At 43.4% G+C, this 26,226-nt stretch overlaps 1 protein-coding gene across 1 annotated transcript in view; it reads left to right on the forward strand.

Moving 5' to 3' along the window:
• Nucleotides 1-26,226, forward strand: part of HSD3B7 (hydroxy-delta-5-steroid dehydrogenase, 3 beta- and steroid delta-isomerase 7) — a 67,680-nt gene that overhangs the window by 23,981 nt on the left and 17,473 nt on the right. The window contains exons 4-5 of the mRNA XM_082244346.1: nucleotides 2,199-2,298; nucleotides 11,925-12,087. Of these exons, the coding sequence (XP_082100472.1) occupies nucleotides 2,199-2,298; nucleotides 11,925-12,087 (263 nt within the window). The remainder of the gene's footprint in view (nucleotides 1-2,198; nucleotides 2,299-11,924; nucleotides 12,088-26,226) is intronic.

The following is a 26,226-nucleotide window of genomic DNA, read 5'->3' on the forward strand; positions in this document are numbered from 1 at the left end:
GCTGACATCATCCTTGCTTCAAGAGTTCAAAGACTCTGAAAAGCTGATAGCATACATTCATTAGTAAATATCTCTGGATTAGGTGCTCAGCCATTCTCATGGCCAAGGTTACTGAACTCGGTGTCATTTTAAAGGAAAAGTGTTATCAGTCTGGGTAATACATGTATTGCTCTTATCTTTTCTGTTCATATAAATATAGGTACTGTGAGTGTGAGGTCTGATGTACTAAAAGTATAAGGAAGATCAAAAGCAGGTAATGACCATACATTTTTGTGTTGTATGTGCTCTTTAATAATTGAGGCAGTGCAAAGAGCAATGATGATGTGCAAAATACATTTGGTCCCAGTACTTGATTTACTAAGTGAGTATTCTTGCTTACCAGACTGTTCATCTTTATTAATGCTATGGGGATACTTTATTCTGATTTACAAAAAGTAGGCACGATGTATAAATGTCAGGCTGACTTAACACCTATGTTGCAGCAATGCACAATTAAATAAATTTTATCGAAACACAAGGTGATGCACAATCCTGATTTGGTATGTTGCAGTGCTATTTGTTTTGAATGGGACCACAATGTACCATGCTAGGGCTTCTAGGGGCAAGGAGAAGGGGACACATTGACCGCCAATGTGAGAGGACACACGGTTATGGTATGGTGGACATGACACTGTCCTACCAGCTACACTCTATACACTATAATGTGTATCATATTGTCCTGTATGCTGCACTGTATACACTATGTTGTGCATTATGAATGAGGTGGTATCAAAAAGTTTTGAAATTTGTAACACGCCAACAGATGGCAGCACAAGTCTGCACGCACAGTCACAGGAAGTACTAACCTTCATAAGTCGATGTACCAAAAGACATCCTCCTGTGTACCTCTGGAGCTGTGCAACTGGTGCTATTCTGACAACATGATTTACCACTTCTGCTATTTCATCATGGACAGCAAGTTAGAATAAAAAGAAAATGTGAAATTTTGCATGAAACTGGGAAAATCTGCTACAGAGATGTTTTACATAATTCTGCAAGTTTTTGGTGATGCTTCAATGAGTTGAAGATCCAGCTTAAGGGTCACCGTTTGTACACCACTGTGGAGATGCAGCACAAATAGCAGAAGGTACTTGACACGCTTTCAAAGGGAAGACTTTCAGGACATATTCCAGAGGTGGTGGGAATGCTGGGAGCGCTGTATTGCTGTGCAAGGAGACAATCTGAAGATGATAGTGTATAAGCGTAGATAAATTAAAGTACTTTCTTGTAAACAGAGCTAGTCTCGAAACTTTTTGATACTTTGTGCTGAGGTTTATGTCTGCCTGTTGACTTTCACTTGTGGCACAGTAATGAGGCATATTATTTTGGCTACAAGGACTTTGGAATGTTTGTGCAGTGTACACAGAGAGAAGGCTCAGGCTTTATTGATTATTCCTTAAGTCACTACTATTGGCATGTGTAATCTGGCCAAGCCCACTTTTTGCTGTGTAGCACACTCGATTTACTTCCTCAGAGTGCCCCCTGGTCTTCTACAGTCCTAGCAACACCCTAGAGACATCTTTAGTAAGGTGCATTTTAAAAAGTTCATGTTCATTAATTGGTTTGTTTGCACCCCATTTAAACATAATTGCTCTGTCACATATGTTAACATGTTAATGTACAAAATGCCACACGTTAACATGTGTACATTAACACACCGCACTACTCCAAACAAGTGTGCAGGCACCTAAACCCTGGCTCGGGGAACATTTTCTAAAGTATGAGCAGGGCACTAATAAACGGTGTACCCAGCTCAAGAAAGACTACTCCCCTATTGCTCAGCTGTGTCTGCACATAAAACAGGTGCTGGCCTGCATGCATCAGAAACATGTAGGAAATATGTAGGAAAAGTATGAGCAGGGCACTGTAGTCAAAATTGCTTATTTACAACAGTAATGTTTAAAAAAAAAAAACAAAACACATTAAATGGAATAAATTACCCTGAAATCTGTCGTTTCATAACAAAATTTATCAACATCATTTTTTTTTTTTTAACACCTCTTCCTAATTAAATGAATGTTCTTTATAGTTTACCTGTTCATTTACATTGTTCTCGTTTATTTAAGTTTACTAGCTTTGACTCCTTAAGGCTATAGAAATAAGAATATATATCTTGCCATCTATATTTATTAAAAACCTCCTGTTTCTTTTGTTTTAAGAATCACAGAAGACACAATCTATCATGGTGAGCACTTACTGTCTTATGGTAAAACAAAGGCTCGGGCTGAAAAGTTAGTCCTCTTGGCTAATGGTCAGCAGGTATGTACTGTAATAATCAGACAGTTCAGTAGAGAGCAGTTATATTTCATGTGCTATATAACTTTTCAGAGTTGCGCTAGTTACAGAAAAATAAATGTCCACAAGTGATGTATTACTTATTCCTGGTAAGTATCACCATCATCTATCACCTTGAAATGTGAATCCGTGAATCAACACCACCTCCAAAGGCTGAAAGACTCACTTACCAGCTCACGTGGACCGCTCACTACAAGAAGTCAATATGGCTTGTTGCTCTATACCCAGCCAGGGCCTTTTATGACTTCAGAGGGTCCATCTTCCTCTTCCTTGTTTACATAGACAGACTGCCGTTCTGCCTTTCCGCTTAACGATCAGCGGGTCTCGGCGGACATCACACGGCTGGACCCGCAGATTGGCTCCCGCTGTGTCCAATCACAGTGGGAGCGGGTAGCCGGCAAGGGGCACGTGCGCCCCAGACCCAGAGCATGAGCTGCCATACAGATACATCAGTTTGAGCAGAAGGGCCACCTTGTCGCAGTATATCTTGGTTGGGTGGTTCTTAAATGGTTCATTTGCAAAATAAACAAATACAGTAACAATAATACTCTTTGAAAACCTTTTAAAGAGTCGGTGTCCTATGTAGCTTATATTGCACAACCATTACATAATGAAGCCCACAAATACAAGACAGAGTCAAAGGTATTTTAGGAAGTTAACATATTACAAACCATGGTCTATCTGGAACCCAGTAGGTTTAAACAGTAAGGAGAGAGTTGGTCCAAGGACCCTATTTTTTTTTCAAAACTTTTCGGAGTGGCCCTAGTAGAATATGTAAACTGGTTAAGCTGAAGGGCTTCATTAATCAATTGTTTCCACTCTGCAAGGTTTGGTGGAAGAGATCTCGTCCAGGTGATTAAAACAATATTTTTGGCATACAAATAGTATACGCAGCAGTTTTTTTTGTGTGGAGACTAAACGGGAAGTCATCCACCAGCCCTAATGGGCTGAAACAAAACTGGGGCAAACAATGTTCGGAAGACCCATGGCCACCTCCAGAAATTCATACACTTGTGATCAAAATCTTTGTATCTGATTCTGGGGCAGAGCCACAAAGCATAAAAAAATTCCACCTCCTAACCACACAGACGAAAGCATAGGCAAGTTTGACTAATCCCTAGGCTATTTGTTTTAGTGAGAGCATACACTGACAGCAAATATTTGACTGTGAAATAGTTTTTATTCTTACAACTAGCTTGGCCTAAAGTCTTAAAGTCAGGGCTGGTCCAAGATATTGTGCTGTCTGGGACCAAGAATAAAATGCTGACCCCCCCCCCAAAAAAAAAAAATCACATCCAACAAAAGGCCCCCACATCCATTAATTTTTAAAAATATAAAATTTAGAAGATATTATATATATACTGTTATCATCTTCCAAAACTCACCACCGGAGCGGTCCACCAAACACCCACTGCCTGTCCTCAGTCCTCCTGTCACTCCTGTGTCTGCTACGCCCACCACCTGAGAAGATAAAGCCTGCCCTGCCTGGGATGGAGTGTGCTGATGTCTGACATCAATGTGCACACCACAATCATGTGAGGGACGTTCCGAAGAGGAGATGCTTCTGGGGAAATGCTGCCCGTAACACGCCGCAAACTGATGACAAACAAAACTGGTGGGAAAAAAATCTTGGGAGTCAATTTGCTGCCCCTGTCCAAGTGCTGCCTGGATCTAATGGACCCATCGGGACCCATGGTAGGGCCAGCCCTGCTTAAAGTGGTTGTAAACTCAAATGTCCCCAATAGTTTGAACATCCTTGTCTATAGGTGATTCGCAGTGCAGTATGTTTTTTTTTTGCAATTGTAAATACTTTTTTTTTTTGCTTTTTAGTAGCTGTCACGTGTCCCTCCTGCTTTCAGGAGCGCAGAGAGCCAAGTAGGAGGGGTCAAAGATCCCCTCTGACATTTTGAAGATACTACGTCAGATGAGAAATCTGCTCTCTGACCCTATGTCCGTGTGCAGCACCTATTGGTAGCAGATAGCTGCTCTCTCCCTGATTTTACACTGAGACAATGCTGCTTCTACTATGAGGCGAGGGAGGAGCAGCTTCAGGTAAACATTATGGTCATTGAAGGCTGTAGGAGAAGAGAGTGGTGGAGAACAGAGGAGACAGGAGGGGCGATAAAGAGATGAGTGAAGTGGAGAGGGGCAGAAGTGGAGGAGGTTGTGCTCTGAAAGCTAGCTACAGAAAGCTACGGAGCTGAGAGGGAGGGGGAGATGGAGAGATGCACAGAGGAGAGCTGCAATGACCGAGGCACATATTCAGACCACGAACTCATAGCTCAGCAGCCATGATAATTGTGGTCAGGACCAGGCAGGATCAACCAGGTATTGTAAGAGATAGAAAGGGGTAATTGACAAAGCAAAAGCACTATGCTACAACTTGTACTTTAAAGGGACAGGAGCATAATTTTTTTTTTTTTTTAAGGTAACAATTACTTAAGGTTTTCCATTCTATATGTTAAGGTAAAAAACTTTCTCTGCTCCAAAATCCCCCCTAGCCCCTCCTTATAATTACCTGACCCGGATCTGATCCAGAAATGTGTACGAGAGCAGCGACTCTCGCTGTTGTCCTCCTCCTCCCTGGGCAGATTTATAGAAGCGGGCCAGCAGTGTAAAATGGGCCAGCACCAGGAAATTTTAAATAGCAAGGCTGGACCCAAATTTACTAGAGATAAAAAGATAGGCTGGGGCATTACTACATTAGTTAAGAAGATTGTGAGGTAAAATTAGCCAGTGAATGAACATAATGGGATAATAGGCCTAACTGGTTTATGCCTAACTGTTATTTTATCTATGACAATAGGGGGTTGTAGTGAAGGTAAGTGATATACTGCGATGTAATGTGTTTAGATGCACACTGATTCTTTAAAATTATGTAGTGGCATTCTGTGAAAATGCAGCTCTAAGAACAGATGATCAGTAACGTGAGGGAAACCGTGCTGCAGAAAAGGCATGCGTGCGGAACATGTCGTCGCGGCAACCCGAGGTTTGAGGTCAATGCCGGCTCGTCCTCCTTCCTGTCTTCGGCAGTTCGTGTGTGACTTGTGTGTGATGCTGTGCGGATCCCGGAAGCGTGAGTTCCGCCGCCGTGTTTATGTGTTTGGCCGACACACGTACCGTATTACTCCCTCCAGTGTTCCCGGACTCTCCGGAATCCATTTCATCCCTCCATCTCTCCCCCGAGTCAGGAACATTGCTTCTCCCTACCCGGAGCAGGACCCCCACAGTGTCCTCTGTGACACCGAAGACTTCAGGACCGGTTTGTGACCATTTTAACAATTGTTCAATAAACTTCCTTGTTATTTTTGTTCACTGCCTGTCTTCATCAAGGAATATCAGTGTTTTACACACCGCTGTGCGCCATCCCTTCTTCTAGTCCCTTTATCAGTTTTAATCTGCCTAGTCAGGAGTAAGGACCTAGTTCCTTGCTGGGATCTTTGGTCCTGGCATAAAAGTAATTTTTTATGTAGATTTTTTTTAGCTAGCCTTTTTCTCCGGAATTTTTTCCTGTGAGAACATCAAGCAACTATGCCGGGCTGGGCGACGGGCTGGATATCTAGATCCAGTGGTCACCCCAGTCTGGCCAGCAAGCACCACACGACAGGGTCTAGGCCTATTGCACAGTGTTCCTATTTGGTTAACAGCCCCCACACTTCCGTGGAGAGGGGTCCTGTCAGGAGATGGCGCCCGCCTGTGTTCTCGGTACGATGAGTAAACGTTCCCCCCTCTTCTCTGGCAGGTTTTGGGGTGGATGCGGGCCCCCTCCCTGGGATAGTTGGACCCTCACACTCCTGGGTTTCCCTCTGTCCTGTTGTGACCCCCTCCCTCCATGTGGGGGACTGTTTAGGCCTACCTGGGGCTGGGAGCTTGTTTGCAGGCCGCATGGGGGTCGGGAGTGCACCGTCTGCGGTGCTTGATCGCTCGTGCGGGGGGTTCCCCTGTGGGTCCTCTTTACCGCTTTCCCATGCGGGGCCATCATGTTCCTCTAGCCTCGTCTGCTTCTATGATCGCGGCCATCTTGGTACACCCATTTTCTGCCATTTTGCAGTGGATTTTTTGCTGTGAAGGCCGGCAGGTGTTCCTGGAGGCGTTTTTTTGGTGGGAGGAGCCCCTCCCTTCACCCCGGGCAGCTTCCTTGCTCACTTCCTTTCACTTAGCCACCGCTGAGACCTTCCTAATCCGATTGCTATCTGGGGACAGTGAGTTACTGAGGGTAGTCTCTTTCTCTGAGGGGGTTCATTAGCGCGTGCCTGACCTTGTCATTTATTTGCAAATTTTGCTGGCAGGTTCTTCTGGTTCATTTTGGACCCTGCAGGCCATGTGTCCCCACCTGACCCCCTCACGGAGGCCACAAGGCCTTCCGGATCTCCACTGTCCTTCAATGCATTTTCGGCAGTTCAGGAAGCATTTGGGCGCGGGTGGAGGTGGCCTTGAGAGAGGTGTGCTGAAATGTTTCTCCACCTACCCCTGCCTCATCTGATGTCTCGGATTCTGAGTCTGACTCAGCCGCCGCAGACGGGGGCCTCCCTGCCAGATCTGTTACCTCGCGACCCGTCTTCTCAGATAATGAGGACGACATTTTTACCTCCCTATGGCGCATGATACAGGCGCTGGTGGATGCACTGGTTGTTTCAGTGCGTGACACCCTGCAATTTGGATGCAGCGGCGGCTGCGCCTGGGGCGCAGGTTGCATCTGGCGCTCCCATGCCATCCAAAGCAGCTTAATTTGCTAGCAAGTTAATGAAGAATAGGACTGTCTGCAATGTTCCCTTTGGGTGTCTAAGCGGCTGCTAGACGTTACCCTTTTGAGGAGTCTCTGGTACAGTGGACTGTTCGGCCTAAGGTGGACCTACCGGTCTCTAGGCTGAATAGGACTACCCTTGTTCCGGTGGAGATATCCTTGTCCTTTAAAGACCTGGGGGATAGGATGGCATGGGCGGTGGCCCGCAATCTGTACTCCCTGGCGGGGTATGCACTGGGAACAGTGTTTATGATTGCCCTTGTCACGCAGATTCTGCCTTTCGCTCAATCCCTCTTGAGGATCCCCCAAAAGGCAATCTTTCTCAAATGGGAAAATAATCCAAACTCTCTGGACACTCGGATCCAGCTGAGCCAGGGGTCCAGGGAGTCTTGATCTGGAATCCTTCCTCTTCTTTTTACTGGACAATTGTCACTGTGGATGCGAGCTTGTCCGGGTGGGGAGGAGTCCTCGGCAGGTTCTCTGCTTAGGGAGTATGATCCCTGGAGGTTCCAGGTTACCGGTCAATGTCCTGGAGCTGGGAGCAATCCAGCTATGCCTAGTCCACTGGACCGGTCACCTGCAGCTGTCCAGTACGCATTCAATTAACTATGCCACTGGCTTATGTCATTCACCTAGGGGGCACCAAGGGGGTCCTTGTGGTCTTGGAAGTGACAGGCATTCTTCGTTGAGAAGAGCGTCTTGTTCCAGCTTTCTCCCCTGTTCCCTTTCCAGGTGTGGGAAATTGGCAGGCGGATTGCCTCAGTCGACAGGCCTTGGATGCATGGGAATGGTCCCTTTATCCAGAGCTGTTCCAGCAGTTGCGTCTTCGTTGGGGCACTCCAGACGTGGATCTGTTGGCGTTGCATCTACGGGATAGTGCAGAGGTTTGTGGCCAGCTCCTGGGACCCTCTGGCAGATGCACTGGTGGCACCATGGGTCCTGTTCTAGGCAAGAACCAATGCTAGGTTCAACATGAATGATGCTGAGAGGCTTAGCATGGTCACCTGCGCAAGGATGACACAGACAGTCGTGTGAGAGTGATCACGGATGGGCCAAGGCCAGTATCATCTGCTGCCTTTCCTCCTCTCAAGTTGCTGCCTAGACTTCTTCGCAGGATCAAGGCGAAAGGGAGTCATTCTCATGGCTCCGGACTGGCCTCGCCGAGCTTGGTACGCCAACCTGATCAGGCTAGAAGCAGGCGCTCCTTGGAGACTTCCTCTCAGGGAGGATTTATTGTCTCCAAGGCCAATCTTCCATCCTGCTTTGCGGTCGCTGGCTTTGTTGGCTTGGCTGTTGAAAACCAGGTGCTAAAGGGCAGGGGATTGTCTGCTTCAGTGATTCCCACCCTGCCTAAAGCGTGGGAAGCGACTTCTAGGATGATTTTTCATGGTACGGGAAAGTCGTATATTGCGTGGTGTGAGTCTTTTTGGGCTCCCCCTAGCTCTTACTCGGTGGCCCAGATCTTGGCTTTCCTTCAACGGGTAGTTGTTCAAAAGTTGGCCTTGAGTACTATCAAGGGTCAGGTTTTGGCTTTGGCAATTTTCTTCCAAAGGCCGTTGGCCACCCGTTCCCTGGTGCATAACTTCTTCCAGGGGGTGCGACACTTGATACTTCCGGTGCGACCTCCATCACCAACTGGGGACCTTGTTTTGGTGCAGTCAGTTCTTCAAGAACCTCCTTTTGTAAGTATTCGGGGGTATCCCCTGCCTACCTTATTACTGAAGGTGGCCTTTCTTGGTTCCTGTCACTGTGCATGCAGGGTGTCGGCAATGGCAACATTGTCCTGTCGTTCTCCCTATATGTTGGTTCATGGAGACAAGTGGTACTTTGTTTGGATCCGTCCTTCCCTCCGAAGGTGGTTTCTAGTGTTCACCTGAACCAGGACTTTGTATTACCTTCTTTGTGTCCTAAGCCCAACCTTCCTAAGGAATGTGCATTGCATACTCTGGATATAGTTCGGGCACTCAAGGTGTACTTGGCGATTGCTGAGTCTTTTCATGAGTCGGGTTCGCTCTCTGTACTCACGGATGGCCCAAGGACAGGGCTGCCTGCGTCTGCTGCATCTGTTTCCAGATGGATCAGACAGACGGTGGTGCAGGCTTATTTGATTAAGGGTCAGGTACTACCTTTCCCTGTTTCGGTGCCTTCTACTCGGGCGCTTAGTTCTTCCTGGGCTTTTCACCATGAAGGCATCTGTGCTTCAGGTTGCAAGACGGCTACCTGGTCGTCTGTTGACACCTTTACCAAATTTTATAAGGTGGATGTGCATCTGCAGATGCCTTTTTTGGCCACAAAGTTTTGCTGGCAGATGTCTGGAAGGCCTTTGGATTTCCTTGACGGTGCTTACTTTTTCTTTTTGTTCTGATGAGTCCTATGTTGCCTGGTTGGCTGTGTTTAGCCTTGGGGACTTGTTCTTTTCTGCTGTTTCCACCCCTCATTTTATGGCACTGCTTTGGGACATCCTTACTGATATGGATCAGAGGACTGCGTCCGTCAATGAAAGATAGAGAAACTGGATTTTTGACTTGCTGTAAAATCCTTTTCTCTTAAATTCATTGACGAATGCAGTACCCGCCCTTCTATTTGGAGTTGGGTTGGTGTTTCTTTTCTGACACTGCTTTGATACAAAACTGACATCCTATGCAGGAAGAGAGAGGGTGTACCCTCCGTGACTGCCCATAGGCGTAGCCAAAACTTTCTTCTGCCTAGTGTCCTAATCCTGTAGGGGGCAGTATAACCCTACTGATATGGATCAGAGGACTGCGTCTGTCAATGAACTTAAGAGAAAAGGAAAATCCAGTTTTTACCCTAAAATAAAGGTCCTATCAACATAAAATATAAAACAATATTTCCCCAAATGAATGAATGAATACCCCAAAATACCACCCTCTGAACATTTTTTTTTTTTTTTTTAAAGATAAGCCTTTCAGCAAATAAACAAAAAACTAATTTCTATGGATGGAACAGTAGCTAATGGTAAACGCTGACCTCAAATCAAGCACAAAATATCACTTAGGATTACAAAAACCCTTATTAATAATAATAATAATAATAATAAAAATAATAATAATAATAATAAAGAAGTATAGGGCTCAAAGAACTAGCTATCAAAATTAAAGAACGGTTAACTACCCCCCTCCTTTATAGTGAGGGGGTTGGGTTATCCAAAAGCCCATTATTGGTCTTTCAAAGCCTGCTGGCCTTAGTTTTACAGACCTGATGCAGTGTGTTATGCCTTAAAAGATTTCCCCAGCAAATCTGCATATACACCAATCAGCCATTGACAGGTAGAGTGAATAAGATTAATTATCTCATTCCAATGGCACCTGAAAGTAGGTGGAATATATTAGGCAGCAAGTAAACATGTCGTCTTTGAAGTTGATGTGTTAAAAGCAGAAAAAAATGGGCAAGCCTGAGGATTTGTGTGATTTTGACAAGAGCCAAATTGTACTGGCTAGATGACTGGGTAACAGCATCTCCAAAACTGCAGCTCTTTTGAGATGTTTCTGGTCTGCAGTGGTCAGAACCTACCAAAAGTGGTCCAAGGAATGAAAACTGGCGACAGGGTCATGGGTGGCCAAGGTTAATTGATGCACGTGGGGAGTGAAGGCAGATTTTTGTAGTCCAATCCAATAGAAGAGCTACTGTAGTTCAAATTGCTAAAAAGGTAATGCTGATTCAAAGTGCCTACAGTGGGCATGTGAGACTCAGAATTAGACCACGGAGCAATAGAAGAAGGTGGCCTGCTCCTAATGAATCACATTTTTTCTTTTACATCATGTGGATGACTGGGTGCATGTGTGTTACTTCCCTGGAGAAGAGATGGCACCAGGGTGCACTATGGGAAGAAGTCAAGCTGATGGAGGCAGTGTGATGCTTTTTTTAATGGAATCCGTGCCTTGAAGAGTCAGGGCTGTTTTGGTCACAAAAGAGGGACCTGCTCAATATTAGGTGGGTTGTTATAATATTGTTATGGCTGATCAGTGTAAATTCCCTAGGGAGGACTTGCTGATTGGTGTAAATTCCACTGCGCAGGATTTGCGGCAAGAAGTTCACTGCTATTTTTTTAAGAGGAACCCAAGAGTTAATATTCAGGATACTGTGTAGGCACAATAACATTTCCTGATGTTCCCTAGATTTCCTTATATGGTAAATGTTCACTCTTTGACTTCAGATCCCCTACAGAAGTAAATTCCCAAAAGGAAGTTTGTTCCGCTGTAACACTACCCTCCCGTGCAAGCAGATTTGCATGAATATTTTTTTTCTTATCTATTTGTTTTAAATTTTTAGCTCCACCCCTGCCTGTCATTCTGGCCTAGGCTAGAATGACGTGTACCTGTCCTGCAGCCTTCTGGGTAATTACATCACATCTCTCAGGAGGCTGAACAACTGGCACACAGCGTGGCCTGGAGCCAGTCCAGGGTGGGGGCCCAGCATGTCATCAGAGCTGGCTGCCTGCACCTGGAAGAGGATTGAGGTGGCAGCATGGGACCTACTGTGTGGGACCTAAATAGTGAATCACAGAGGGAAAGATTTGGATTAGCTTTGCAGGCGTGTATGTGCTTTGAAGAGCACTGTAACACTGCAGGTCAATGAAAGGAAAAAACATTTTTGGGGAGTAGAGTACAGCTTCTAGTGTTTATGGACACTTCCACCAAAAAGCTGGTTCAAATGGCCTCATGGCCAAACATGATTCCACGAGTCAGTTGCAGATATTTGACTAGTATTGGAATTGGCATAGCTACATTGATTCTTCCCAGTCCATATATGCGCCTTCTAATTTTAATGATACCCTTCGAAAATCACATTTGTTTCAAAATTTCCTCTTTATGTTATTGTTTTGCAGATGAGCAATGGCAATAAATTTACTACCTGCATCATCCGACCAAGCGGTGTCTTTGGGGAAAAGGCGCAAGCTTTGCTCAGCCACTATCAGTCTGCAAAATCCAAGAATAATCAGATAAACTACGTTCAATCAGATAATACAGGACAAAGCTTTGAATATGTTGGTAAGTAGATTTTTAGCACAGGCATGCCACTGATCGTATGTCAGAATCCATTTTCATTCATTGATATCACATAGTACCACAGATTGATATCACATAGTACCTAAAATTACTATTCCTTATTAGACATTTTACTTTTAACGTTTAACATGCGTTACTTGTATAGACCATGCCTAGGCTAGTGCTTAGACTGCGTTTCCCCTAAGCTGCATTTACAGCTCAGCAGTACACATGCCATTGACCTGTGTAATTGTCACAAATAAGTTGTCTAGTTTTACTGCTTTGGGCGTATGAGAGATAACAATATAGTTCAAATAGCAGAATGGCATTAGATTAGTGACAAATTAAAACTAAATCACAAGCATTCAGCCCCTACCAGTACATAAGGAATGGATTGGCAGCTGTGGTTTCATCTGCAGTCTTCTGGGTCTGTAGTGTTAGAATTTACGGAAAAACATTTAAATAGATGGAGATTTCTCAGCATGCCTTGGTGCCCAGATAGTTTAACTCCAATGCACATGGGGAGGAATTATTTCATCCTGGACAGGCCAATCAAGATAATCAAAGACAATGAACCCAAGAGAAGACCAAGCGAAGTGAAAAGGAGCCCATGGACCTTGCATTGCTGAAGGGAAGGAGAGTAAAGAGGACTTTAGTTCTGCTCTAAATCTAACTATTATACTTAACCTAAAGGATAACCTAAACCTTAACATTAAAGTGGTTGTAAAGCCTTAAAGTTTTACTAAACCCAGGACACTGTATTCACTATATCTGCTTTCCCACAGTACACTGAACATTGAAATGCAAATATTTTAGTAAATACCACCAGTGCAGTACAGCGTAGTCATATAAAGGATGTGGTAGTGATAAGGGACACTGGCTGTTGACAGTAGGTAAAAAAAACTTTTTTTTTCTTTTGTTACTTTTTTTAACGATTTTTTAAATTTTTTTTTTTTACACTGTGGCCAGATCAATACAGTGTTAACATAATAACACCATACTACTCTGGAGGATAAGTAACCATAAGCAACCATTTTTACTGAATGAAACAAATTAATTTAGTGTGTTTTGTTGTGATTAGCTGTGATTGGCCACAGGTAATCACATGGTACAGATGGGCTGTGATTGGCCCTACCTGTACCATGCGATCACTGTCACCAATCACAGCTAGCAACACAATTGTACACAATGGATGGCATGAAAGGGGCCTTCCATTGTTTACAAATGTCATGTGATTTGCTGTGATTGGTCACAGCAGTGACATGGCACCAGCAGCGGGCCAGTACACTAATCAATCATCGCCCGGGCGGAAACTGGTTGAACAAATAACTTCCAATCCAAAGTTACCTTGTTAGGTAACAAAACTTTCTTCTCTGCCAAGATCTCATAGTGACAATATAATAAAATAACAACTATGTCAAAGTGATTGTAAGAATATTTAATAATAATATCTCGCGCTTCTACTTCATTATGTCAGAAATTTATACTGCTCTGAATATAACAGTGTCTATTTATGGTAATAAGCAAAGATCTATGAGAAAGGAGAATCTTCACCTATTGCCATAAATCAATATGTGTGAATTCTTTTTAATTGATTAATTTCTTTTTAAAAGCATATACCAATCTTAGTGAGTACAGTCTACAGTATGGAATATATATAAAATATTTATTCTCAAGACATGTAAACACAATATATGATCAAACAGGAAGTGACACAAAAAGATAACTCTACAGAAAAATACTAACTTCAAACAATCAATGCAATGTGATGTTAAGCTCAATAATGAAAGTGAAACTGATACAAAGTGAAAGTAAAACAAAATGAAAGTGAAAGCACAACGAAAACAAGATTACCATTTCTCCAGGTAAAGCACAAACCATAGGTGTTCTATATAAACAGACCATAATTGTCTGCGAATCACACGGCCGAAAGTCATTCCACTGCAGATGGAGTGAGAATAAGCCATGCAAAACGGAAGACTAAATTCGCAATAGTGCGCTAAATCTGATATTAATAAAAATGTATAAAAACAAAAATCAGCTATTTAGAGAAAAATCTACCATGGTTTATACGGCTAGGATTGTAATCTTATTACCCTTGAATATGCAATATAAAACATATAAGGAAGGAAATAAACAATATTGAATAAAATCAAATAACACAGCAAGGCATATTTACCACACTTCTGATGGCGGCTAGCTTCAAATGGTCGTTACCAGAGTCCTAAGATGGATGCCAGTGAGGGAGGAGTTTCGTTTGGCGTCCCTCAAAGTTTCAGATGAATGATGCAAGATGGAGTATGTCTGGATGAGTCTATAGATGGACGTAGTAGCGTGTGTGATGTAAGTGTAAGGTGTGTTGTCAGTAGTGTTGTGTCCTCTCTCATATCTGGGCTGTTCTTTTATATGGTATGAACAAAGGGCTATAAAAATTACCATAAGTTAAACCCAGAGGGATGAAACATTATCTCCATTGGTTGGGATATTCTATACCTAAACTGGTGAGGTCATAGACACACCTCTTTTGATAATTAACCCAATACTTGGTATAATAAAATTAAAGGATGATTTCTCTATATGTAAGAGTAATCACAAAACACAACATAAAACTTTGTCCATACTCACAGTACATACATAAATGTCCATCTATTCTCCATCATTCTCTGGCAATTATTGGATCTGCTAAACCATTTCAATAATAATTATTTTTAATACAATATAATATTTCTATATGGGAATATCTGAATAATCCCAAGACTGCATTTGGTATTTCGTCTATAGAGGGCAGTGTCGTACCGTTCATTAAAGTTTGTATTTAACATAATTACCACTATATCCTTATCTGATGACCTCTTTGACCTCTGGCTAGTGAATATCCATTCATTATTTGGATTCTGACATAACTGTCAGACATTTAGTCTAGGTTTGTAATATTTACGACACCTTGAACACTTAGACACAAACTTCTCTGAAATGAGGTAATTAGTGACGAGATACATATGTTCTTACACTTAATAATAATGTATTCTATGTAAGATTACTACTGTAAGAATATAAACCCAAAATGTGATATAACATTCCTAAATATATATGTATATGCCTTACATAATATAATGACATAATTATGGCTAATATCTTCACACACATAATGATGTATCTTTAAAAACTTATATATATTAAATGCACCTATTGTTCATCTTTAGAATACAGACAATTAAGGAGATATCACCCCCTTAACATAGCGTCAGCTTGACTGAGTCTTATCTAAAAGAATGTCAGTTTTCCACTTATTTATGCCCAAAGAAAACAGAGACGTCTGCTGAAATTATAAGACCCTATTGTAAGAGACATTTTGTTTAACAAGTACATATGAACTCTCTTTCACCTTCAAAACAAAATGGAAGCCATGCTGTACTGTTCAGCATCATAAGATATGAATATACATGACTTTTAAAATCATTTTTTTTTTTTTACCTATTAGTTAATTACCCCCAATAATCCCGACATGATCTTGTAAAAATGCTAGTTCCCTAGCTGTTTTGTTGACCCTCTGTGTCACGTACCTGGTGGAAGAGTCTGACACGGTGAGGAAGGGCTCTCTTAGACCTCTGACTCTGGGGCCCTGATAGAGCAGACAAGTAGAACCAAGAGTGCAGAGTGGCACTAATGCCTATTGGTCTTGCTAGCAGCAGGGCTGGACGGACTCTCAGGAACAATCAGGGGAAGACCGTCAGTAGTCTGCAGCAAAGCAGGAGTGCCAGATTGACACCAGTGGATTATCAGAAGAGGCTTACAGCAGGCAGTCCAATAGTGATGGGGACAGAAGCAGAGTCAAATGAACCACGTCATACACAGGCAGACAAGTCAGGTGCAGATGCGTCGACAAGAGTAATGTCAGGATCCAGGCCAAGTTGGTAACAGATCAGTGGAGAAGCAGCAAGAGGAACAGGCAGAAGCGTGGTCAGAGGCAAGCCGGGATCAATGCGAGAATTCAGGAGTAGTCAAGACAGGCGGGGTCGGTAACCATAGTCAGATGCATAGTTACAGGTTGTAGTTATGCACTGGAACGCTGTAGACAAGACAGCACTGAAGCATAGCACAGACTGAGTGTAAATAGCCTGATTGGTGCCAATACAAGAAACAGATGTGCGCACGTGTGTGTGTGTGTGTGTGTGCACAAGCATGTGCACAAATTTTAATAACAGGAACATGTATTAGCCTGTGCCTATACACAGGACGCTGTCCAGAACAGCCATCCTGTCTGCAGGAATGTCTTTTCTGAAACTCTGGCTTTGATTCTTTGAGTCACTGATAAACAACATGCAAATCTCAAAAGTCAATGAAAATAATTCTCAACTGTCCCTCATTTCGAGGGATTGTCCCTCATTTAGAACCAGATCCCTCTGTCCTTCTTTTCTCGTTCGTTGTCTCTTGTTTTTGTTTGATGTATAGACCTGTATAAAAAAATGTACTGTTTAACTACCAGAAGTGTAATTCTGCCCTTAAACGTTCCTCCCACCTCTAAATGACTGCATATTTTATTTTGAAAAGCACTTGCAGATTTAACCAAACAGTTTTTGCATATTATTTATTTACGGTCCTCATAACTGGGGACAAGGCATGGTTGTGTCCTTTTGCCTACCTCCAGTATTTTGTGCTATAATTTGTTCCACTTTCCCATCTCAGAGGAGGTATGCCAACTGCATAACTGCTCCAGGCCACTGCCTCAAAGTATTGAAGCCACAGGACTCCATGTTACTCTCATGAAATGTTTCTAAAGTCAGCTGAACTGATTTTATTTTTAATATTTTTGAGAGGAACACTTTCTCCAACTGTGTTTATGTCTACAAACATGGAAAAACTAACAAAACGTTATCATATAATAATGCTCTTTTTGTCTAATTAGTACAAACAGACTGTTGCCTTGTTTCCAAAGACCAGAAGTAGTGCTTTACAAAAACTCAGAAAGAGGAATGGCACCATCTAGTGATTTTTAAAGAAGACACCGCAGAGCTTCCAGAGCATTTTTTTCCTTCGCAACGTGTTTTACCCACTAGATGAACATGTTTCTTTATTGTAGAGAATTTGTCTCTTGTAACAGTTTTCCCTTACAAAAAATCCACAGTACTGTGCAAAAATTGAAGGCAGGTGAGAAGAAATGCTGTAAGGTATGAATGCTTTCAAAAACATATTATAAAGGTTTATTTTTATCAATTTACAAACTGCAATGTGAACAAGCTGAAGAAAAATCTAAATCAAATCAATATTTGGTGTGACTACCCTTTGGCTTCAAACCAGCATCAATTCTTACACTTCCACACGTTGTACACTTGCACAAAGGGATTTTGTAGGATTAGAATAAGGTGTCGGATTATTCAATTATACCAAGCAGGTGCCAATGATCATCAATTTCATAAAGTATGTAGGCTGAAACACAGTCAATAACTGAAAAAGAAACAGCTGTGTAGGAAGCTTAAAACTGGGTGAGGAACAGCCAAACTCTACTACTAATGTGAGTTTCTGGAAGACAATTTCATGTCACAGGTCATACACCATTGCTAGACTGATCACAGCAACAAGACGCAAGGTAGTTATACTGCATCAGCATAGTCTCTCACAGGCAAAGGTTTTTAAAGCAGACTGGGGTTCCAAGATGGTACTGTTTAAGCTTCCTTGAAGAAGCATGAAGAAATGGGTAACATTGAGGACCTTAGAAGCATTGGTTGACCAAGGAAACTTAATACAGCAGATGAAAGACACATCATGCTTGCTTCCCTTCAACATCAGAAGATGTCCAGAAATCCCATTAAGACAGAACTGGAGAAGTCTGGCCAGAAGTGGTCTTCATGGAAGAATTGCAGCCAAAAAGTCATGCCTCTGACATGGAAACCATGCTAATTGGCTCAACTGTGCACAAAAAAAACAAAGGAATCTGGGGAACCAAAAAATGGCAGCAGGGGCTCTGGACTGATGAGTCAAAATTTGAAATATTTGACTATAGCAAGAGGCAGTTTCTTTGCCGAAGCGCTGGAAATACGAAGTGCCTGCAGGCAACAGTGAAGCATGGTGGAGGATCCTTGCATATTTGGAGCTGCATTTCTCCAAATGGGGGTTTAGTCAGGATCAATGGTCTCAATGCTGAGAAAAATAGGCATTTACATTTTTTTATAGGCAATAGCTCCATCATGCCGTACCATCAGGGAGGCATGTGATTGGCGCCAAGTTTATTCTGCAACAGGACAATGACCCCAAACATACGGCCAATGTCATTAAGAACTATCATAGTTTCATAGTCGGTAGGGTTGAATAAAGACACTAGTTCATCCAGTTCAACCTGTGTGGGTGTGTGTGCATGTTCATGTCAATAATCATTTCCCACATGCCTGTTTATTGTGTTTGGTAAGATGCACATCCAAGAGTCTTTTCGTTTTTAAAATTATCAATACTTCCTGCTGACACCGATTATGGAAGAGAGTTCCACATCCTTATTTCAGTGAAAACCCCCCCTACAAAGATTAAGGTTAAACCGCTTCTCCTCCAATCTCATTGTGTGGCCCTGTGTCTTCTTACCCTACCTGAGACTGACTTCCTACCAATGCCGGAATCACCACTGAGAATTGTTTATCAATACCATATCTTCCATCAGGTGTTTCTTCTCCATGGAGAATACGTTTAGTGCTTGTAGCCATCCCTCGTAATTGAGGTCCTCCAATCCCCTTTTTATTTTGTTTCCCTTATCTGCATTCTCTCCCATTTGCTTCAGTATAAAGGAGTCCTGGAACTGATGGTTTGGCCCCCACAGAATCCTGATCTCAACATCATTGAGCCTGTCTAGGATAACATGGAGACCAAATGATTTGATGCCGTCTACATCCATGGGAGATCTGTGGTTAGTTCGCCAAGATGTTTGGAACAACCTACCTGCTAAGTTCCTTCATAAACCGTGTACAAGAGTACCTAGAAGAATTGAAGCTGTTTTTAAAGCAAAGGGTGGACATACCAAATATTGATTTGATTTGGATTTCTCTTCTGTTCATTTACTATCTTTTTTTGTTAATAATAAACTGTTAACTTTTATTTCTGAAAGCATTCTTAATTAACAGCATTTTCTCTATCATACATTGACAGACCCAGCTCCATATTCTTCTTGACCATTGGGTTATGCTGCCCCCTACGGGAGTAGGACACTAGGCAGGAAAAATCTTTACCACGCCTATGGGACAGTCCCTGCAGACATACACCCACACACTCTGTTATAGGCTTCAGTTTGTTTCTGCCTAGTTTAGGAGTAGGACCTAGTTCCTGGCTGGGACTTCGGTCTTAGCTTGCTTTTTTATTTTAAAAGGAACCTTTGTTAAAAATTTCATTTTTTAGCTAGTTATTTTCCTGAGAGAACTGCAATCAACAGCCGGACTGGGTTTCGGACTGGATATTCTAGATCCTTAAGGTCTCCCAGCCCGGCCAGCGAGCGTGTGCAGGTTTATAGCCCATCGCTAGGCCTCACCATGACAGAGCCCCAGTGGAGGGGGGCTGGCCTGCAAGTGATACACCTCGCCGGGACGCACACAACCTGGTTCGGTCTGAATTGCAGCGTACCCCTTGGCCGTCAGCACCCCCCCCCCCCCTCCGAGTGGAGAGGCAGTCTGTCCAGAGTTGTGCCGACCTGATATCGTTGGTATGGTGAGTAGGTGTCCCCCCTCCCCCCTTAATTCTGGTGGTCTTGGGGTGGACATGGACCCCTCCCTGGTAAAGTCAGACCCTCGGGTACCCCTTATTTCCCCTGGCCTCTCGGTAGGTACCAGGCTCCCCCAAGGCCTCCCTCCCCACCAGTCATGGAGGTCCCTACCCTCCCTACCCATGGGGGCCCCCATTTTGCTGTAGAATCGTTCAGCCTCATTTTGCAGACTTCCCCATTGAAATGCATGGGCGGCCATGTTTTTGTTGTTCCCCATAGGAACGCATTGGGCTGACATTTTCTTGGAGTCCGGGATTGCTGGACAGCAAGGAGCAGCTAGGCCTTTACTGGTAAATGACCCAGGTATTTCCCCTTCCTGTGAAGATCATTTTTTCTACATAACAGAACGATCCTGTTCTCCATATCGATTAGTGGTATGTATATTGGGGTCACTGTAGGTCTTCCTCGCTCACCCTGCTACCGGCAGTGCTAGTAGCTTGGACTTGTAGTACTGCTGGTGCAGCGATGCGGTACGTTTTTTTAGCAGTTTACGTAACGCAACAATACGTTTTTCCAGGGTTCATAATGGAGTCCCAGGAACAAATTTGACCTACCGATCCCCTCCTTGCGGTTTGGTGGGACCTCCGGGTGGCAACCCCTGCCTGCCTTAACGGCAGTTTTGAAAAACCTGGTGTCCGAAGTGGATATGGTTATCAAAAATACCACTAATAAAAAGCGCCCTGTGCCCTCCCCTGCCTCTCCTGTATCCTCACATTCTGAGGTAGATATGGCCACCGCGGACGCAGGTTACCCTGTGAGTTTTGTGTCATCGCACTTGGATGGCGAGGACAACATATCCTCATTTGCAGCCGCACGGGAAAACGCACTGGTGGATGCACTTATAGTGTCAGAGCGGTAAAATCTAAAAATGGCGGATGATTCTGCAGCGTCAGGAACGCAGGTGTCTTTTGGCACCTGCAAATCCCAGAAGTCTGCCAAGGTTTTCCCTTGTCCGGAACTTTTTGACAAAATTATCAACGAACAGTGGGGGCTCATCAAACAGATGTTAGTGGTGCCAAAGCGTTTTAAAAGTCGCTACCCATTTGCGAAAGCGATGACCGCAAGATGGACCATACCAATGAAGGAGGACCATCCGGTTTCCAGTCTGAACAAATCTACTGTGGTCCCGGTTGAGGAGTCCCCAGTCTTTACAGACCCTGTGGAAAGACAGATTGAGTCTCTGTCCCGCCATTTACACGTGATAGTGGGCTCAATACTTAAACTGATCTTCGCGATCACTCTGGTGTCCCAGACCAAAACGGAATGGGCAAAGTTACTAAAAATTTACTTAGAAATGAAACAGACGCATGGTGTGGCTAAAACGCTGGTCTGCAGATCAGGCCTCAAAAAAGGCTCTATCAGATCTCCCCTTTTCGGTAGACCTTTGATTAACTCAATCAATGAGGAACCAAACAAAGTACTCAAAGGCGGGAAGAGTACTCTTCTTCCTAAATCCGCCAAGGGCAAGCCACCGCATAATGGACAGGGGCCTTATTTCACATCCCACAGGCGGCCCTTTTGTGCCTCCAGCATGCAGGAGAAAGGATCTAAGCCGAGAACAGGCCAATCCAGACCTGCAGACAAATCCCCATCTGCATGAAGGGATACCTTCACCAATATATGGGGTGGGGGGACGTCTTTGCTGCTTTCTGGAACTATGGACTTCCTTGATTCAGGACAAATGTGTCCACGAACTGATCCAATCGGGTTACAAGATAGAATTCCGGTCTCGATTGTCACAGGTTCTTCCTGTCCAATCTATGCCTATCGCCAGACTGGTTAAGGGATCTACGAGAGGCCATACAAGATCTACTGTTGCAAGGGGTGATTGTGTTGGTTCCTTCTCAGGGACGCTTTCAGGGGTTCTATTCAAACCTGTTCACTGTGCCCAGGAAAGAAGGCAAAGCACATCCAATCCTGGACCTCAAGGCTCTAAACTGCTTTGTGCAGGTACAGAAGTTTCTAATGGAGTTAATTCGCCCGGTAGTGGTGTCTCTACACCAAGGAGACTTTTTGGCCTCCATCGATATCAAGGACGCATATCTACACATCCCTATTTAAGCTGGATACCAGCATTTTCTTTGCTTCGCTGTAGGAGAGGAGCATTATCAATTTGTGGCGTTACTCTTTGGTCTCGCCTCCGCCCCAAGGGTCTTCAGCAAAGTGTTGGCTCCAGTATTGGCATTACTGCGACAATGAGGGATTGCGGTACTGGGGTACCTGGACGATCTCCTCTCAAGAGCAGACACCCGATCAGTCCTGTTGGGCAATTTGACAATCACTGTACAGACTCTGCAAGAATTTGGTTGGAACATCAATTTAAAAAAATCTGCCTTGGTACCATCCTTAAAACTTCATTATCTGGGCTTGACTCTGGACTCCGCTTCTGCGAGGATTTTTCTTCCCCCAGACAAGCTGCAAAAGTTGCAGGGGGTGATTCATTTGCTGCTATCCAGCAATCTGTGCTCTCTGTGTACTTGCATGCGATCCTTAGGTCTGATGGTGTCAACCTTCGAGGCGGTTCCGTTTGCTCAGTTCCACACGAGACCCTAACAAAGGGAAATTCCCTTCAAATGGGAACAAAGATCCAAAGTCCTTGGACACTATGATTCGGTGGAGTCACAACACAAAGATTGCTCTTCTATGGTGGCTTCACTCGTTAGCACTACGCCAGGGAAAGTCCTTCCTCCTCATGTATTGGACTGTGGTAACCACAGACTCCAGCCTGTCTAGCTGGGGGGGGAGTGCTGGGGAAGCTGTGTGTCCAGGTGTCCTGGACAGTAGAAGAATCTAAACTTCCGATCAATATTCTGGAACTCAGAGCGATAAAGCTTTGCCTGAGGTTGTCCAGTTCGGATTCAATCTGACAATGCCACGGCCATGGTTTACATTAATCATCAAGGGGGCACCAAAAGTGTCTCGGCGGCCCGGGACGTGGGCAAGATTCTGAAATTGGTGAAAAATTTTGTTCCAGCCCTTCCTGCAGTGAACATTCCAGGTGTGGAAAACTGGCAGGCGGATTACTTGAGTTGTCAGGTGTTGGATCAGGGGGAATGGGCTCTGCACCCGGAGATGTTTCACCTCCTGTGTGTAGGGTGGGGGACACCCGACGTCGACCTGTTGTTAGCTTCTCACCTCAAGAAGATTCAAAGGTTTGTAGCCAGGTCTCAGGGTCCTCTGGCCGATGCCACAGACGCACTGGTGGCTCCTTGGGGTCAGTATCGACTGATCTATGCATTTCCCCTACTGAAACTCATGCCGAGGCATTCTGCGCAGGATAGAGGTGGAAGAGATTCCTGTCATTCTGGTGGCCCAGACTGGCCTCGCCAGTCTTGATTAGCGGATCTGGGAAGGTTGGTCGCCAATGCTTCTTGGAGACTTCCTCTCAGGGAAGATCTGAGGTCTCAAGGGCCGATCTTCCATCCTGTTTAACAGTCGCTGGCATTAACAGCGTGGCTGTTAAAAGCCTGGTATTGAAGAATAGAGGCCTTTCTGATCCAGTGATTTTTACACTGTTGAAGGCTAGAAAGTCTACTTCGAAGCTCTATCATCATACGTGGAAATCGTACATTTAATGATGTGAATCGTTGAAGGTGCATCCTCGCCTTTTTTCGGTGGCTAGGATTTTTACCTTTCTTCAAAAGGGGGATGAACATTGGTTGGCTTTGGGCACTATCAAAGGCCAAGTGTCGGCTTTGGCTGTGTTTTCCCAACGTCCTTTAGCTATGCATGCCTTGATTCACACTTTTATTTAAGGGGTTCGCCATATGGCTCCTCCGAGGCGATCCCCGCTACCTCCGTGGGATCTTAATTTGGTATTCTGTTCTTCAAAAACCTCCTTTTGAGAACATTAGGGAGATTCCCCTGCTTACACTGTCTCAGAAGGTTGCCTTTTTGGTGGCTATTACTTCTGCCCGCAGAGTATCTGAATTGGCGGAGTTGTCCTGCCATTCACCTTACCTGGTGGTCCAGAGAGATAAAGTGGTACTTCAACCTAATCGTTTCTTCCTAAGGTGGTTTCTGATTTCTATCTGAATGAAGACATTGTTCTGATTTCACTCTGTACTAAGCCCAAGCATCCCAAGGAAATTGCTTTGCATTCTTTGGATGTGGTTTGGGCAATTAGAGTTTACCTGGCAGCTACTGAATCTTTCAGGAAATCAGACTCACTTTGTCCTCACCGAAGGACCTCGAAAGGGATTGGCTGCATCTGCTGCGACCATATCCAGATGGATCAGGCAGACGAAAGAAATGCCAAGGGAACATGACAGCTCCCTTAGTGGTGTCCGGGCGGCCGTGTGGGGACTTTGTTCTAAGAGAAGTATTTCATAATGTGCTAGTATGCGATGCATACTAGCACATTATGCCATTGGCCTAAACTGATAAAAAAAAATTAAAATTTTTTTTTTATTGGGAATGTTTTATAGCAGAAAGTAAAAAAAATGGCGTTTTTCTCAAAATTGTCGCTCTTTTTTTGTTTATAGCGCAAAATCTAAAAACCTCAGAGGAGATCAAATACCACCAAAGAAAGCTCTATTTGTGGAGAAAAAGGACATCAATTGTATTCCTTGTTAAAGTAACGCAGTGCCGAATCGCAAAAAATGGCCTGGTCATTAAGGGAGTAAAACCTTCCGGGCTGAAGTGGTTAAAGAAAAATTCAACTTTTGTTGAGAAAAAAAAAATCTAGGCAAAACTTGTAGATGTTGAAATTTTAGCAAATGTTATTGCATATGTTTTTGTGTTTTCTTTATTCCAAATGAACTGATGTTGTCATAGTACACTCATTCTAAGGTTGATTATTAAAGGGCAACAGAATAGTTATATTTTTTATTTATTTTTTTATCATGTCCACCATGCTTTTTTAGGGTTAAAGTGACGGACAGCTGTTCAGCCACTGGATCACTTCTAGCTTGTTTTTTTTTCACGGGCAACTAACCAGTTATAAAATTCCTACTGCAGAGGGTGCCTGGAACTTTGCCCCAAGTCCTGTTTGGTAAAAGCAGTGAGACAATCCACAAACCATTATAGTTTCACTTTAGGAGCAAACGTTTTCATTTTTTAAACCATGAGTAAGAGTCACATTTTTACTGCTAACAATGTACTCGCCGGGGACACTTCTTCTATCTTCCTGTCCCGGTGACACCTGATTTGTTTACAAATCATTTTTGAAGATTGTGCATGAAAATAAAGCCAACATGTTTTTATTTCAGAGAAGTAAGGGAGATTTTCTTTTTGAATTGTGTGTGAAATAGGGAAATGGGGGCACAGGAATAAAAACCACAGAAATGTTTCCCTGAATCCAAATCTGAACAGAATGATTTGACTAGATTGCCACTTTAAACTATTTAACTTTGCATGGCAGACTCCATCTGTCTATATGTTACAGAAAAATAGAATGTCAATAATTGCATTCACTGTAATAGGACTCATAGTTCCCCAATGAACTGTAATCACATCAGAAAAGAAATAAGATGAATTGTAAAGCTGCACTTTGGACACATGATGGCGCTGTTCACTACACAATTTTACAGTTTCCAGTAGACAGGACTATACCTATAACTGGTCTGTAGTTATGTTGGCAAACATTTTCAAATTGTGATGCGATCATACGGGAACAGATCCATTTTAGGTATTGCATTACGTTTTCCACCAGCAGTCTTGAACAATTGTGTTGGAATTATGTGAAACATTTATTTACAGCTATATTAAGTGTCCCTTTATTATTTATAAATTTAACTGAAAAACTGGAATTTAAAAAATGGTAAATATATACTGTATAACTGAGCAATATACACTGATCAGCCATAACAATATAACTACTGACCGGTAAAGTGAATAACATTGATTATCATCTGACAATGGCTCCTGAAAGTGCCTGGGATATATTAGGCAGCAAGTGAACATGTTATCCCTGAAGTTGATGTGTTGAAAGTAGAAACAAATGGGCAAGTGTAATGATTTGAGCGACTTTAAAGGGTCCCAATTTTAATAGTAGACGACTGGGTCAGAGCAACTCTAAAACTGCATCTCTTGTGGGATGTTCTGGTCTACAGTGGTCGGGACCTACCAAAAGTGGAAGAAGAAAGACCAGTGAACTGACAATGGGGTCATGGGTAGCCAACGCTAATTGATGCACGTGAACAGCGAAGGTTGGCCCATGTTGTTTTATCCAATAATAGAGCTATGTAACAAAGATTGCTGACAATGTTAATGCTGGCTCTGATAGGAAGGCATCAGAATACACAGTGCATAGCAGTTTGTTGCGTATGGGGCTGTGTAGCTGCATACTGGTCAGGGTGTCCATACTGCCACCTGTGAACTTTGCCACATGACTAGCACTTATGATTGGAATGCGGGTTTTATGCCTTACCCCAATGCATGTTAACACTCAATCCGAAATGTAGTGA

This window comes from Pelophylax lessonae, assembly GCF_965119305.1.
Source record: "Pelophylax lessonae genome assembly, chromosome: 2".
NCBI classification, from domain to species: Eukaryota; Metazoa; Chordata; class Amphibia; order Anura; family Ranidae; genus Pelophylax; species Pelophylax lessonae.